This window comes from Branchiostoma floridae, chromosome 8, assembly GCF_000003815.2.
Source record: "Branchiostoma floridae strain S238N-H82 chromosome 8, Bfl_VNyyK, whole genome shotgun sequence".
Lineage (NCBI taxonomy): Eukaryota > Metazoa > Chordata > Leptocardii > Amphioxiformes > Branchiostomatidae > Branchiostoma > Branchiostoma floridae.
The window spans coordinates 23503096-23520090 of record NC_049986.1 but is presented as its reverse complement, the minus strand read 5'-3'; the positions used below and the strand labels follow the sequence as shown (position 1 = coordinate 23520090).

Genomic DNA, 16995 nt, shown 5'->3' with positions numbered 1-16995 from the left:
TCACCTCGCAGTTTCCCATCATACAAGTAAGACTATAGCATCTACGAAAAGTACAAAAACCTACCATACCATCTACAACATACACTGTTGTGTATTATATGGCATGGAGGGAGGGGGAAGGGAGTGGGGTGGGCAAACTACTTAAACAAATGGCTGAATAATCCCCAGGGTTGTAGCTGAGAGAGCTGCATACACGGAGCGTTCTTTTTTTGTTCCGGTTGTTGTTGTTTTTACGCACGATTGAATTTATGCAGTAAGAAGACGTCTTTTTTGCAATCTGATGATAAAAAGCATCGAAAAAAGGCTGAAATGATTTGAAAATTTGCCTAGATTTTTCAGTGATTTCAGAAATTCTGTTACTCCGCGGTGAGACATCGGTTCTGTTTATATTCTGTTGTTACTTGGGAATCAGTTATCAGTTTTAAACTCCAGAGCTGCCCTAAGCAAATTGATGAAAAGGGAACGAAAAATGACTCAAAGAAAGTTGAACGAACGCTTAAATAAATTTATGTTGAATACTAAATATTGAACATAAATTTATTTAAGCGTTCGGTCAGGTGTAGTTATAGCCCAAACAACAGAAAACTAAATCCCCGCATTGTTGATAGACCAGCTCCTTCTTACCGACTGATATCTCGGAAATCCAAGTTTTTTTAAAACTTAACAAGCGGAAAATCCGATCTTGGGTTTCCGAGATATCAGTCGGTTAGAGCTGGTCTATCGACAATGCGGGGATTTAGTTTTCTGTTGTTTTTGCTATATCTACACCTGTGAATCCCGAACAGTGGCTAGAACTACGCGCATGTACTAACGATTGGAAAATACGCACAAAGAGCGTCAAGGAGCTACTAATAAACCTGGCGTAACTTACAGCTTTGATATGGTGGCATATTTTCTAGACTAACACTGGACATGCTCCTTCAAACCCTCCACGTTGATGAACTGAACCCCTAATGACACTTCATGAACCATGGGTAGAAGAGGAGTCCCCACCCCCTTGATTAGCAACAAACAGGCCATTATATCTGAATGTCGTTTGCCCCGAAAACATCTACGTAACTTACTACACGCTCATGAAGGGCGCATTCTACAAAAAGATCGTCCGCTACATACACCTTGTTTGAAGATAAAAAAAAAAGTGGTGGCAGAAAGGTTTAGAAGCGCATTCCCACGGTTTGCACCTAGTTATATACACAGAACCGTAAACGGTATTCTCCAAACTTGCCGACAAACGTATCTCCGGAAACAGAAGGACACCCAACGTTGGATTGAATTAGACAACATGAAAAGCATATAATCCACGCACCTGGTTTGACTGTCTGTTGAACTTCGGCTTGAGGGAAGTTGAAATTAAGCGACAAATCCGCTGCAATCTTCTCGTACGATTGAGTATGGGATTATTTCAAAGCTATTCTCTTCCCATGACCTCTCACCTAAAATGGCCGTCACAACATAACACTAAAAAGCTACGTTTTCTTCAATGTAGGACAAGGGTCATATTACATCGTTTCCGGTGTCTTGCCTGTGCAAGGCATGACTCGACTCATGCACGCCTCCTTTCGGTGCTCACAAGTTTTGCAGTAGGATAATTAAAAATTGAAAGATGTGGATGGGATAATCATTTCTGAAATCATTATATAATATACCATCTTTCAGACGTTTTGTGTCTCAATTGCGTTGGTATTTACATACACTCCTCCAGGGAAAACAAGAGCCTGAAAACTCAAACCTGAATGAAATGTTTTGTTTTGTGATGGTCTGACAGACATCGAAACGTTGGAAGTGAGTACAAATTTGGTTGTGTAACAAAGAACCTTGCTACATGAGTAATCTACCAACCTTTCACTTTCACTTTTATACATCAACCTGATGAAACTATTTACGGATCTCTATTGTTACAGTTACCAATCGAACACTTTTGGACAGAATATGGAGTTTAAAATGTTTATCGCTAGAAATCCCTTAGCAAATGTATACAGCTAAGATTACCAATATCTATGTTCGTTGCATGTTTTGTGACGTTTTCGAAAAAAAAAACGAATTACGGATATTCAGTTTCTAACGTCGGTATTTTATCGCCACGCAAAATTCATTCTACTTATGAAACAGTAGCAATTTTCTCTTCCAGTCAGGGTGACCATCATTTGTCTCTATTCATTGACGTAAAAGCGTGCTGTTTTGTCTTCTGGGTGCCATACGTTATATTTCAAAGTCATGGAACAAATCTTTCAAGTAGATGATGCTCAAGACCAAGTTTAAGGCAACAGCCCATCCCTTGCTTTATTTAATGCAAAGCGTCAAGCAAATGGACAGGAAATGTTCCTTAGCCTTTGAAACATGAAGTGTTGCAGAACTTTCGAGCTCCGCAAGGGGGCGTGGATAAGCCTTGAGTTGAGCCATCCCTTGTACTTTCGAGCTACAACACACAGATATGATACCGGAAAAGGAAATGAGGTAATATCCCCCATACCAAACATAAAAATAATGTATCAGTTGCTTCTTTGTGCTTTGGTTTGACGGCCATTTTAGGTGAAAGGTCGTGTGAAAAGAATAGTCAAAGAGTATTGTATGATACTATAATCCCATAACCGTAAGATAAGAAAGCATTACATTTGCCGCTTCAATTCAATTTTCCTCAACAGACAGTCGAAACAGATGTGCATCTGCTTTTCAAGTTTAATTCAATCTCAGTTTTGATGTCCTTTTCTTCTCTCAGAGACAATAATATCCTCCCACCTTTCCTTAACATCTTTACAGACGCTAAAGCGGCGTGAAGGCACAGATTGTGTCACAATAGTAGTTTAATATGTTTCAGTTTTTTTGTCTATCCTTGCTGGATTTTGTGTGTAATTTGGCATTGGCTTTAATACATCTGTATGTAGTGGAAAAGTAATAATCTAACATAGTAAATTGTGTACAGAGTGCTGCCTGTGGATTTATCCGTACACCAAGTTGGGGATTACTGTAGAAGCGTAAACCACAGGAACCCGTTTGTAAGATTTTCTGTTTCCGCTACATGTTCTGGAACCATACATATCAATGGAGCTTACCAAAGGAGAAGAATACAAGATAAAATGATTTATGTTCCATTAATTTTTGTAGTTACCTGGATTTAGGTAGTGCCCAGCTTAGGGCGTTGCGTATTAGTAGTCAACCAGACAACCTACAATAAAAACAATTGTAATTTGTCCGTGGTGGGGGACGCGGAGGTAAACGATCCCAACATTATTTTTTTCTATTTGCTTTTGGACAGACGAGGACAATGTGTCACTGCACTCAAGTTTTTACAACTTATATTAACAGTGACACATACACAGTACAGACAGAAGGTAAAGGTCCTTTTTTTCTTTTACCTCCCCGACCGAAGTCAGGTATCCACTTATTCACGTGGACGAAGTGAGTAAGGTCGGGTTTAGTGCCTTTCCCAAGGGCACAACGTCGGGGGCACGGCGGGTATCGAATGCGGGACCTCTAGATTCCGAGCCGAACGCTCTACCAGTTACGCCACACACGACGCCATGACAAAATAAAAATTTATTTTGTTTGTCTGTTTGTTTGTTTGTTTATCTAGTTAACCAGGAGGGATACATATCGCCATTCAATCGACGGTTTACAGACATTTACAATAAATGAATTCAATGATAGAAACAAAATATAACAAAACTAACAAATAATGCTCAAATTCTATAACAGTTTGGATGAATAATTGTTATAAAGAATGTCAGCAAACTTGACTATCTTTTCTTTCAAAGTCTGCTCGGGGATTATGTGCACAGATCATATCTCCGGGTGGAATATATTGTCATATATTTATACTTAAAATAACGATTCGCGTACTCTTGTGTGTGCTATTGACTGTGTTTTGTTAGTCGTGCCGCTAACATAAGCTTTCAGCTTCAGTACGGCACCACTTTGTGTGTATTTTGTATTTTATTTATTTAAAGAAAAACGATGTGATATAAACCACTAACTGTGTTATTGTTTTTATAATTACAGGTATGTAAATAGCCCCACCCACAGCTGTCATTGCTGAGCATCCCAGCTTTGCCTAGCAGACATGTAGTAAACATAGTATTTACCTACTGCTGCTGTAACACAACCCTGCTTCGTCTCATGTAGGACTGATACAACATTCAACAATAGTGACTTATTCTGCATTATTTTTGTCCCATATCTTCAAACTCCGGTAATACATCGTTACACCTTGCCAACTTTATTTTCTGTGTTAAAATACTTTTTGGATTAATAACAGTGCTCATTGACAGTCGTTGCATCTGATTTCTGTTTTAATTTGGACATCACTACCCATTACCGTATCTCCTGCTGCCATAGTATGCCTCTAACACCGTGTGATGATAATAATAACTTCCGTGTTAACAATATTGTAATCTACTGTCAACACTAACAGACTGGGTGTCAGACTCGCAATGTTGAACAAGAAAAAATAAAATTCATCCTTGGATGAATAAACTCGTCTCGTCTTTCCTTCGGTGACTCTTTAAAGAGTGAGTGAATGAATGAGATAATCAAGAAACACTTACGAAATGGATGAAAACACAATAAAAGATAGTCTAGAATATTAAAGAAATGGATACAATAAAAGGCAGCCAAGAAACACTTAAGAAATGGATGAAGACACAATGAAAGACAGTCAAGAAAATATTAAGAAATGAAGACACAATAAAGGATAAAAGGATTTCAATGCCTTCTTTGATACAAGCCTAGACAAAATTGGTGGCTCTACACAAGAAAAAAATCAATCTTTGAAAGATTTTTGCAATTTCTTTGACTTAATTGACATTTTTCGAATACTACACCCACGACTTAAAAACTTTACTTGGAAAAGGAATGCAATTGCTTGTAGACTGGACTACTGGCTTGTATCAAAAACAGCTAGAAGAAATATCTCAGAAGCTGGTCATTATCCAGGAATAAGAAGTGATCATAATGCTGTATTTATTGATGTTAACACGAAAACAACACCTGCAGGCAATGGACTGAGGTGTAAAAAGGGCCATACGTAAAAATTGTATCGAAAGAGAAACGTTAGAAACACCAGCCTTAGATTTTCCAAAAACTTCAGTGTTATACAGAAACCTTATGTTACAAATATTTATAGTTCCAAACTGCCAACAGAAATGGCAGACACATTTTGATATATGCTCACTTAATTGGAAGAAGATTTGGAAAATGCTAGGCACAACTTCATGTAAAGAAACACAAATAGCAGAGCTTAATTACAAACTACTTCATCAAATTTTACCATGTGGTGAGAAATTAAACAAATGGAAAATACAAGATGAAGATGGTCACGTAGTTGATCCTATATGTAAATTATGTGACAGTGGTAATGTTGACAATTATAAACATATGTTCCTGGAATGTAAAAGGCTAACTAACCTGTGGAATTTGGTACATACTTCTGTACCATTTAGCCCCAGTAACCCTTATATTGATTTTGAAGAGATGATACTGGGAAAGGTAAACCAGCCAATAAACGAAAATATTCTGAAGAGAAGAATACGAATTATATCTATAGCAAAGTGGGTTATCTTTAAAACATGGATTTTTTCTAGGAAGTGCCCTCTGCCAATTTCAGGCCATAACTTATCTAACATCTTCAAATGTGAACTCAAGAACAGGCTTCATGTTCTGTAATGTTTACTTCTATGTACTTAAGTATTAAATAATGATTTGTAAGCTCATAAAAAAAAAACAACAACTGTTAAACACATGCGTATGTAAACTATAGTTCTAGTCCAGTCTAGATCTACTGTGTTATAACATACTGTAAACTATCCCTTGTTATGAAAGAAAAAGTCTTGAATGTTAAAAATAATTTGTTGTTTGTGTAGCCATTTACATGTATCATAATTATTCCATGACAATTGTGGCAATCATGTGGTGTATAGTGGTTATACATATAGCCTGTTACTGTATAAGTATATGAGAGAAATGCTTATATAGACGAAGATTCCTTTTCCATGCGCTTTACCAATTGTGCCTAAGAAAGGTACTCTTACTTATACGAGTGGACACTAGTACTTCGAATTACTCCATGTACAATAGTAGCTTAGATACTCTGTTTTTTTTTACAAATGTACTGTTTGTTTTACGAATAAAGCCTTGAAAAAAAAATAAAGGATAATTAAGAAACACTCAAGAAATTGATGACACAATACAAGATCTAGATAGTAAAAAAAACACTGAAGGAATGGAAGAAGACACAATAAAAGATAGTTAAAGAATAGACACGAAATGGATGAAGACACAATAAAGGCTATCAAGAAACACATAAGAAATGAACGAAGACACAATAAAAGTCCAAGAACACGAAGAAATAGAAGACACAGTAAAAGATAGTCATGCAACACTTGAAGCCACACTGTACTCCAGAGAAGAGTGTTCTGGTTCTGCTAACAAGATTTTTTGAATCCCAAACGTGATTGTATTGGCCACTTGGCATTGAACTTGGACAAGGCAGCAGTTGCATTATAAAGCATTAACCTTCCGAGTACCTGGAGTAAATTGAGTTAGTACTTTGTGGGATCGTTTAGCGTAATGCAGGGTGTAACACCAGATCATTATTATTTACCCCGGTCAAAAGGCAGAGGTCCTGGGTTCCCGATCTTGTGCTCTTTTGAAAGGCACTTTCCTCAGTCTCGCCAGGTGTAATAGGGGAGTTGAAACCGGCGGTGGGAAAAGAGGGTTGGATTCCGCCTTCCAATACAGTGTCCCAGGCAAAGTTCAAACAACCGACTGCCAATTCGACCTTAGAAAGGCTACGTTTACCTACCTACAGGTGGACTTTCACTGCACTTGGAGCACCGGTGCGGCACTGCGGGGTTCGTTGACTGCAGCACTGTTTGTTATTTGCGCGATTTTTGATAATTTAGATATTGCGTGATACGTAAAATTATCATCTAGAAGACAACAAAATTCGTTCTCTATCTCTGAAATTCATTAAGTCATCTACGAACTCTGCAGTGCCGCATGGTGCCACAAGTGCAGTGAGAGTCCTCCCTACCTACTTACCTGGTCCCGTTTACGTGGTGCATGACCCATGGAGGAAATTATCAAGGTTTTAATGTTCCTGTTTAACAACGGTCTTTATATACAACCAAGTTGTGATTCTGACCTAGATTGGGAATAAATAAAGACCTTTGCCATGCAGTTAGAATCATACGATTCAGCAACATAGCTCTGGTGTTATAAGCCTTTTAGAGAGAGGGGAGGCAACATACAGCCAACTTTGTCAACTTTGCCACGTCAGGGCGACATGCCTTACGGACAGGTTATTTGTTGCAGCTCTGTGGATCATTAACCCTAGTACAAACCTACAGAAATAGACCCTTATGAGCTCATTGAAAAGCGGTGTGCCGGCCAATTTGAGCTTTCATGAATTAACAAAGGTTCAAACAAATAAAGACTGAAGTGCCTCAAACCTGCATTCTTTATTTCCTGTTGGCAACTCACGGCGAACAGGTGGGTCTACCTGTGCTAGTAGATTTCGTTCGTGTAATGTTGTATTATCTAGTAGTTTATATGTAAGGTTCTGCAGTGTAAAAGTGTAAGCAGCAGTCGCCGTAACGGCACTTTCATTTGGGTTAATAATGTTGTTAAACTGCAGAACAGCTAACTGAACGTTTCATTTTTTGTATGTATGTATGTTCGTATGTATGTTCGTATGTATGTATGTATGTATGTATGTATGTATGTATGTATGTATGTATGTATGTTTGTGTGTGTATTCCTGTGTTTGTGCGAGTGCTTGCGTGTACTTGTGTGTCTGAATGTGTGTGACTGTATGTGTGTGTGTGTGTGTGTGTGTGTGTGTGTGTATGTGTGTGTGTGGTTGCATGCGTGTGTATATTGGGGTGTTTGTGAGTAAGGAGACAGAGTTTTCTAGACGATTAATCGGCTATATGTCTATGGTCTGGTAGAAGTGGACAATACTTTATCTGAGAGCACAATAATAAGAATCAAACTACACAGACGAAAGGGAAATTTACATAACAAAAGAGTTTTGGCTCAGGCAAGGTTTGCACATTGCATCGCACGCTGTATGCCTTTGTCCGTAGGTCGCTTAAAACAAACATTGTAAAATTACCTCACGGCAGGTGTACATACAGGGGTTTTCCTTGACGTGAACCATACAAATTCGGCATAAACCAACAGATTTACAATGTGTCCAATTTTGTACCTATCTGCCCTATAAGGAGGTTCTACATTTGCACTTGTACCGCCGCTTTAGGTATCACTCGTCTCAACACCATTGATTTTGTATCTGTATAGTCGTTATAACCGCCCTTCAGCATAACACACTTCTGTATCTGTATCTGTATAGCCGGTATAACCGCACTTCGGCGTAACACGCCAGCTTCTGTATCTGTATCTATATAGCCGGTATAACCACCCTTCGGCGTTACACACCAGCTTCTGTATCTATATAGCCGGTATAACCGCCCTTCGGTGTTACACACTAGCTTCTGTATCAGTATAGCCGGTATAACCGCCCTTCAGCGTAACACACCAGCTTCTGTATCTGTATCTGTATCTGTATAGCCGGTATCACCGCCCTTCGGCGTAACACACCAGCTTCTGTATCTGTATCTGTATAGCCGGTATAACCGCCCTTCGGCGTAACACACCAGCTTCTATATTTGTATCTGTATCTGAATAGCCGGTATAACCGCCATTCAGCGTAACAGTTTCCTAACACAGTAGCGTTTATATCTTTATATAGCCAGTATAACCGCCCTTTTTTGTAGCACACCAGCTTCTGCATCTATCATTTGTCATAACACACCAGAGTCGCATGCACTCCAGATCACCAGTAGCTGGTTCATACCATACTGAACGACACATGAAGCCTAACCGTTGTACATCTAACTCCAGGTGCAGCTACGCAGTGAGGACCCCCTTCTGTTCTCGGTACGTCTTTAAGCTGTTCCCAACATGACCATGAACCTGGGCGTCCCTGTCGCCATCCTTCTCCAGCTCTGCATGAACATCATCCACCCAGTACAAACTGGTGAGTACAGGTCAACACAGATGATAGCATGAAAGAACCCACCACACTTTTAGATAATAGATTGTAGCAGTAATCCTAGCCTCTCTGTGCTCTTGGTTGACAACCCTCCTAGTCCTATGGCCGCACATGGGACACGTACTGCCGTATTGAGGTTACTAGAGCTCTGATTACAGATATTACAGACCCTTGGGGTTAAGATGCTAATAATTTAGCACCTGACTGTGAGGACAGGGTTGTCGGATTACCCAAATAGCGAGCATCTTTCCAGCTAGCACTGATATGTCGAAAAGGGAATGAAATGGCTTTTTTCTATAGTAAATTTTAGAATCTATAGCTGTTCATATCATAACAATAACAGGGCATTCTGTAGACGGGTATCCGTATCAGCATATTTCATAGTGCTGTAAGTATATTGCAGCAACCTGTTGTCAACTTGCGATAGCATATTCAAATGAAATACATTGCGGAGGAGCAGCCAAAATCATCAGTCCGCTACGAAGTGCTATGAACCATATATCTATACTTCTTGACCTTAGCATATTGCGGGAGCACACATCATCTGACCGGAAAACGTGGCCATATATGGAGCGTAACGGATGTGACGTCAGACCAATGCGAGTGGGACATCAGAGCTGATCCTGACAGGATTATACTGGTAAATACGTGACTCCTTCTTTCGCTGTTTTTGTTGAATACAAGACGATGACGTACTGCATTTCTAAATCTTTCCTTTCCTTTCCTTACCAGCATCTTTTGGAGGCTGAAAAACAAATGAAATATATATATGTTTGTAAACGATATAACATATTTTCAGCTAATGTAAATAGTATCTATATATCTTATGTATACTAGATCAACTTCGACACCTCCGGATTCCGGCGAGGCTCAGACAACTGCACTTCTGACGTTCTCACGTTTCATGACGGAGACTCTTCAGCCTTCAGAATCACCGATGAGTTCTGCGGAGACCAGACAAGTACATTTTACAGCCTTCTTTTTTACGTAAAAGCTGCCGAACCGTTAGCATGGAAATTCATTTGTGTTAGGAAACGTTATGTGAACAAAATCTAACACAACCAATCCTACGCAAATTACACAACCAACAGTGGAAAGTGTAGGTTGTTGAAGCAAACATTTTGGGGTAAGCCTCTTTTCATAACTGTCTTGAATTTTGCAAAGTCTAGTCTTGTTCAAACTGCCTTCCAGTTCTTTTTGCAGTACGTAGATGTTTCTTGTAAAATCTTGTCAATTGCTCTAATTCCCCCGCCACAGTTTGAAATGCATATGTGCAGTGCAGCGCTGTAACGTCAACGTTGGGCCTGTGAACTATATAGAAACGACCAATGACGTCATTCTACATATTACCCACGATGCAACATACTGCACATGCGTGCTTGAAATCGTGAACTACCCTTTAACCTATAAGCACCATTTTCTTTCTGCCCCAACAGCTGACGCAGGCCGTCTGCACCTGTCCACCGCCAGTACGGGGAGTCAGATGCACGTTGTGTACAGCCGCGGGGCAATGGCTCTGCAGAGAACTGACTTCAACATTACCTTTACTACAAGAGGCAACAGTGAGTACACCTCAATGATTCAATCAACAAAATTAATGTAATTGACGTTATTGTACAAAGAGGACAACACATAGTCTCACCCTATACTACATAGTCTCTGGTTAGTCTGTGTAACACATACATTCCGCTGTTCTGGGTTGTAACTGTCCTCTCCCCACAGAGGCTGGCCGGGGTCTGGGCGGCTGCTCTAAGTGGTATTTAATCTATTGTAGAGTCTGTTAGTTTTCCATAATTGAGTAATGGAAAGTGGGACCGCGTAGTACAGCGGGACCGTGTCCGGCCCGTGACCGAGAGGTTGCGGGTTCGAATCCGCCTGCCGTGTTACCGATCTTGTGCCCTTGGGAAAGGCACTTTACACGACTTTCCTCACTTTACTCAGGTGGAAATGAGTACCTAGCTTCGGCTAGGGCCGTCCCTCGGATAGGACGTTAAATGGAGGTCCTGTGTATGGGGTGAGCCACACCCCATGCACGTCAAAGTACCCACACAAGTGCGATGGTGCGGTGTGCGGTGGAACAAACCCTTCAGTCTGGAGTTGGTGATTCACTTCAAATCACCCGGATGGCGAACCTCCATACCGTATCAGCCACATGGTGATTTACATCATTAGCCCGGATGGGAGACCTGGCGCATCCCCGTCTTGTATTCAGCTAGAAGAAGGGGTATGCCACCCCGTAAGGGGCGGTATAACTCCAACGGTGCTGTAATACACCGTATGACTATGATTGATGACTAACGGAAAGTGTCATGCGTTGTGTCATGTGCAATTGTGGTAAAAGAACGTTACATTTCTCGGTAACGCTTAAGGTGACTTTTTTAGTCGTCACTTACATGAAATTGCCTCTGTCTCACTTTTGCAGCATGGGATAGATTCGCAATCTTCAATGAAGATACTTTCATCCCCCAAACGGCACCAGTTTTTAACCACAGCACAGCGAAGGTAAATATATGCAAAACGACGGCTTACGTATTACCCAAGGTACAAGCCAGGGACCGAAGGTGATGCGGAATACACTATGTTGTATTTTATTCATGTCATATCCACCGGAGAAAACACACTTGTCAATACCAAATGCGCCAAAAGTTTAGGAAACTTTTCAAAGAAACAAAAATGTAACAACTTCGCCTTCACAAATGTTACAATTTCAACTTAAAAAATGTAACAACTTCAACTTCACCTTCACAATAGTCCATGTCGTCCAGATCCGGTCTTCGAATTTCACACTCGGTGCACGCGGAGTAGAAAGAACACTAAGTTAGCACCCGGTCCAGAACACACCTATCTAGCGTTATCAATGGCCCACGTACACGTATGACATACAAGAATAGGGTCAACATTTATTTGGCTGGTGCTTTGTAACTCATCAACTACTTTAAGCAGGTATCTCACAAAATCTGCGGCAGGTTGGAGTCGTCGCTGCAGCCGAGCAATTCAATAGAGCGCTTAGCGAATGCCATAGTTAGAAAATATAAAAGCGCTTTTTGTGCTTTGTTGTCATTTCTCTATGCTTGTACGTTTTGTATGATATTGCCATAGATAAATTCAAGGGCAATAGAAATTCGGTTAAAAACGGAGGCGTTTAGAACAAAATCCTTGTGCGCAATCTGCTGCGTATGCATTATCAAGCTCTGAACAATCTATATCCGTGTTTTTATATGTTCATGGTCAGCCATTTTGCCTCTGAGTCAGGAGAGTTACCTGATTATAAAACGGATTATATTATTAACCAACTGCGCACCAGGCTACAAGATATATGCATACAGGAGTGGTTTAGTTATATTGAAAACAATTCACAACTGTTTTTTCTTAGCAAATCAAGAAAATGCTATGAACAAGAAATGTACCTTTATAATATAGATAACTTTGAGATTCGCAAAGCAATGACTCAGTTAAGAATTGGTAGCCATAAGTTAAATGTTGAAACAGGCAGATACTACAATGTAGCCCCTGACCAAAGTGTCCATTCTGCCCAAATCATATTGAAGATGAATTTCATTTTATAATGGAATGTTTTAGATACGCTAGTTTACGCAATGAATTATTCACGTTTCTCGAACCAAGTACAACAGATTTCAAAAGACTCGATGCTACAGACAGATTTGCACATTTATTTAGATGCCAGAACTCCCATAATGCAAAAATAGGCAAATACATGAAGGACTACTTTGCTATTAGAAAGAAAGAATACTGAAGCTCATGATTAGCCTACTTCATTATGATACTATATGAATGAATTATGCATGTTAGCCCTTATCGTTGCGTTAACTACGATGTTAAGATTTATCCTATACCTGTACCTCTATTTTGTACTTCATGTAATAGCTGTTGCCATACTTTTGTACCGGGTATACCATGTACATTTGTCGTGCAATAACGTTCTTCCTTCCTGACGACGTCATGATTTATTTTTTCTGCCCTTTTTTAGGGTTTCGTGCTGAGTGAGACTAGCTACACGTTTGCCGGAGTACTTCTAAGTCCCCTCGACTGGGAATACGGCTACAAATCCTACAGCAACACAAGTGGTAAGGAAATTATACAATTTTTCTTCAATTTACCATTCCTTACATTTGCAATATTCTATGCGATGTCCAGGAACTTCTTTCATTCTTATAAACTGTATAAGCATGAGCGATTTTAGTCAATTGAACCGGAAGTGCCTGTGAAACCATTGCGGAGAAGGGAGTGAAGTCTGCCATCTCTTATTGTTTTGTTGCTCCACAGATACTCTCGAATTGTACGTCATCCCAGACTGGGTCTTCCCGATCCCTGGCTTTCAGCCACCCTTACCCAGGTGTTACTACACCTCCGACACGTCTGCCGTGCTTAGCGGTACAGTGCAGTTCATCGTGCCGGGACAAAGGTCAGCTTCTCATTTAGTTCGAAATAGAATTATCTATTTCTGGCATTCTCGAGCATCATACACTATTGTACTAAAGTATTTGACATATGATATTCAAATTTGTGCATCCTTACAGTCAATGGAAGCCGGAGGAATGGCCATGGATCCCGTTTAAAAGTTATGAAGAGTTGGAATTTGAAAGGACTAACGCAGTTATAAAATACACATTTTACGATGTAAAGGTAAGGGAATTACATAGAATGGTAAACATCGAATTCAAAGCATGTTCATATATTTTGTGATACGGATTCTTGACATTAACGTACTACTAGGTTTGAAAACGATAATCATGACATAATGAAGGCTACTCTACTGATAGTTTCTTCATGAAGCTAAAGTTAGATATTGCATTCTAACTTGCGCCAGTAATAGTAGCAAATAATAGCGGAAACTTACCAAGGTATATTTTGTTGGGAAAAATTCAACTTGACAAAATAGTTATCATGGCATATAAATGCATGTTTAAGTTAAACAAAACATGTGCTCTATATGACAGGTCAAACAGGCGAACTTAAGTGTTGAAGAGTTTTTACATTTTATCACCAGGTTGGAAAGCAGAATGCTGACCAGAACACCGTTGTATGCGAGATGCCTTTTACAACAGTGGAAACAATTGTAACAAACCTAACAGTAACAGGTAGGAAGAGTTCTATCGAGGGAACGTCGTATGTCACTTGCAAGACTTCTTAGTGGTAGAACTTGCAATTGGTAAACAATTGTGTACGTTTTTCCAGAGCATTAGGTCATAGATGATCATTTAGACCCCGAGTTTGAAAAACTGAAAAGCTAGATACTGCATGGGATGATATCAAAATGGTTGTTCTCCAGCCTGTCCCATCGGGCGGTTCGGCCGGTTCTGTGCGGAACGCTGCCAGTGTTATAACGGAGCCTCATGCCACAGCTTCAACGGGGCGTGCAGGTGCGCCCCTGGCTGGAGGGGAAGGAACTGCAACATAGGTCGGTAATGTGACCTCATCCCAACGGCCTGCATAATAACAGCTTCGCTGTGAAACTTCTTCGTGAATTTTCCTCTGTCCATAGCAACTGTTTTAACTGTCTTAAAGTTAAGTCTGATAGTAATGTCTTGGTCATTTTGGAGGCTTACTATAGAAATATTTAGCTTCTTCCAGGCCTTTGCCAGGTCATAGAATTAGAAGATTTTATGAGTGACCTGTGATTTCTCCTATTGACATTTATCCTCGCTATATACATTGTATATGAATGGATTGTCAATTTCACTCTTATTTTTCTAGCTAGTCTGTAAACTAGATATGACCCTCAAAAGATTTTCATTTGGCGGAGAACGTGAAAAAAACCCATCTGACTGATATGTGGATAATCATGATTCCTGTCATTCACCAGTTATTGATTTTCCATCGTCCAGAGGGTGCCTTTGTAACTTTTCTTGTTATTTCTTATATCAAGAATATTCAGTCTTGAGCATCGAAAGTCCAACAACTGATCTGATAGACTTGCGGTATGGACAGGACCTACAGCTCAGATGCATTGGCCACAATATCCAAGTCACGAACGTCACCTGGCTCTTTGGGAATAATTCCCCAGACATCACAATCAGTGGGTAAGGGACTCTCTTCCATTACCACAAATCTGAAAAAAATTTAATATTTTTATTCAACAAAAAAATACAGATACAAAAAGCAATTGTAGTACAATAAGCATGGCTTGTAAATGTGAAAACGTCATTCTGTGCTTTTTAATGAACATTTCTGAGGTTACTATCAGATTTTTAAAATCGCCAAATGTTACAGATATTATTTCCATTTGCTTACAAGTGCACAATTTCCGGCCGAAAGCTGGTTTGGTAAAAGTGCTAGCGTTCCGCGAACCCAAGCAGAACTAATTTCATTAACGGAAATCCGTTATATTTCGTTCATTTATGCCATATCGCCACCAGAGTGGTTTTTAAAGTGACTTGCATATAAAAACAAAACATAGCCCTATGAAGCAACAACAAAACATTTAAAAAAACATACAAAAAGGGTGCAAATCAACTTGCGTACATCAATGATAAAACATTACCACATTGCGCAAAAAAAACAAAAGAACACATGGTGACACAACAAAAGAATAAAATGCATAATGAAATCGAAAGAATATAACAAATTAAGAAAACAAAGTTGATTTTAGTATTTGCATATCAATAATTATGAAAGAAAATGCGCACCAAAAAGCAGTTACTCATTAACAAGCAAATGGATATGATTTGGAAACGGTCAGACGTCTTAGGCAGCATCCATTGCCTTTGGCAAGAGACACTGATGAAGGCTGTCTTATTTCGACGTAAAATAAACTGTGCCTAACTAGCGAGGCATTCCTGTTTATACAGGTGCTTAAAAGAACCAATAGCTCTATCCTCATTTTCTCCATAGTTCTACATCTACTCTACACTACAAATCATTCCTGCCTGAACACGAGGGAAACGTGACATGTGAGGCGTTCGCCACCAACGGAGACAAATTCAGAGTCACTGAGCAGATAAGAATAGCAGGTATCTAAAGTTCCTACCATTAGCATTTAGATGAACTTTTGCTCGAACACATAACGGCATTTCAACTCATCTGCAATACAGAGTCTCATATTTGACCTCAATGTTATGATGGTATATTCCGTCCACAGGCTGCCAGGATAATTTTTACGGCCAGGAGTGTAACCGGGTATGCAACTGTACCGAGTGGCAGACATGCTATAGGGACATGGGCTGCGCACCAGGTGATGCACATTATGGACCCGGGCGTCCATGACTTTATTTAAATGCATATGGTCTTAGCGACCAGCGGCTAAATCGTAATGCTCTGGACAACGCATTCACCCACTCTTAGACGATGTCCCAAGAAATCGGTAGCTTTGATGCTTTGCTGCATTCCCACACGAAACTAAACTCATTTCAGTTCCGTGAATAATCATGCTGTTTTCGTATATCAACACAGTTGCTCGCAAGAGCTTAAGTCTACTGGCCACCATCAGCCTGTCAGCAGCCGGATTTGGTCTTCTCCTCCTTGGTGCCATTTTCCTGTTACGGCACAGGAGGCGGGTAAAAATCATCGGCGATCTTGAAGTTGTACAGCTGGGTCAGAATCTACAGGTAGGTTCTTCGGTTATATCTGTCACCTGTTAGGCTGGCAACTGTGCTCAAAATAAGATACAACCTCACCAAACCGATTATGTATTTCAGATTATATATAAAAGGGAGCTCTCATCAAGTTCACGATGGATTCTTTTGTACATTTGATTTTCATTTGGGACATACGATGTATGCTAAGTAATTTGGATCTTCAACCCTTTGTAAGTGACCATGAATGTTACATTATACAAATCATGATATTACAGTAAAGTCGGCTGAGCTACTCTGGGAGGTGTCTCTTTTAGCACAATGTGCTCATTGTATTTTATCATAAATTTCTATCTCAAACTGTTCCCAGGCTGTGATACCGCATGTAGGGGTACCCAGATCGAGCAGTATCGA

The 16995-nt window shown here is 39.9% G+C and overlaps 5 protein-coding genes across 5 annotated transcripts in view; 4 read left to right on the top strand and 1 right to left on the bottom strand.

The window, feature by feature from the left end:
* The window catches only part of LOC118420723 (histone H4-like), a 95962-nt gene extending 94531 nt beyond the window's left edge, over positions 1-1431 (bottom strand). The window contains exon 1 of the mRNA XM_035827679.1: positions 1307-1431. The gene's annotated coding sequence lies outside the window, so the exon portion shown is untranslated. The remainder of the gene's footprint in view (positions 1-1306) is intronic.
* The window catches only part of LOC118421991, a 34028-nt gene extending 31254 nt beyond the window's left edge, over positions 1-2774 (top strand). The window contains exon 6 of the mRNA XM_035829495.1: positions 2717-2774. Coding sequence (XP_035685388.1) covers positions 2717-2774 — 58 coding nt within the window. The remainder of the gene's footprint in view (positions 1-2716) is intronic.
* Positions 1-4308, top strand: part of LOC118420724 (polyribonucleotide nucleotidyltransferase-like) — a 41743-nt gene extending 37435 nt beyond the window's left edge. Inside the window, exon 6 of the mRNA XM_035827681.1 lies at positions 3997-4308. The gene's annotated coding sequence lies outside the window, so the exon portion shown is untranslated. The remainder of the gene's footprint in view (positions 1-3996) is intronic.
* A 4842-nt stretch (positions 4309-9150) lies between these two features.
* Positions 9151-10802, top strand: LOC118421990. The gene is made up of 5 exons (XM_035829494.1): positions 9151-9169; positions 9571-9689; positions 9887-10010; positions 10486-10611; positions 10774-10802. Exons 1-5 carry the CDS (start codon positions 9151-9153, stop codon positions 10800-10802), a joined length of 417 nt encoding a protein of 138 aa, XP_035685387.1.
* Positions 10803-14063: 3261 nt separating this feature from the next.
* Positions 14064-16273, top strand: LOC118421989 (multiple epidermal growth factor-like domains protein 10). Its single transcript, XM_035829493.1, has 5 exons — positions 14064-14148; positions 14340-14468; positions 14937-15090; positions 15902-16020; positions 16149-16273. The coding sequence occupies exons 1-5, from the start codon at positions 14100-14102 to the stop codon at positions 16271-16273; spliced, it is 576 nt and encodes a 191-aa protein (XP_035685386.1). The 5' UTR covers positions 14064-14099.
* The last annotated feature ends 722 nt before the right edge of the window (positions 16274-16995 follow it).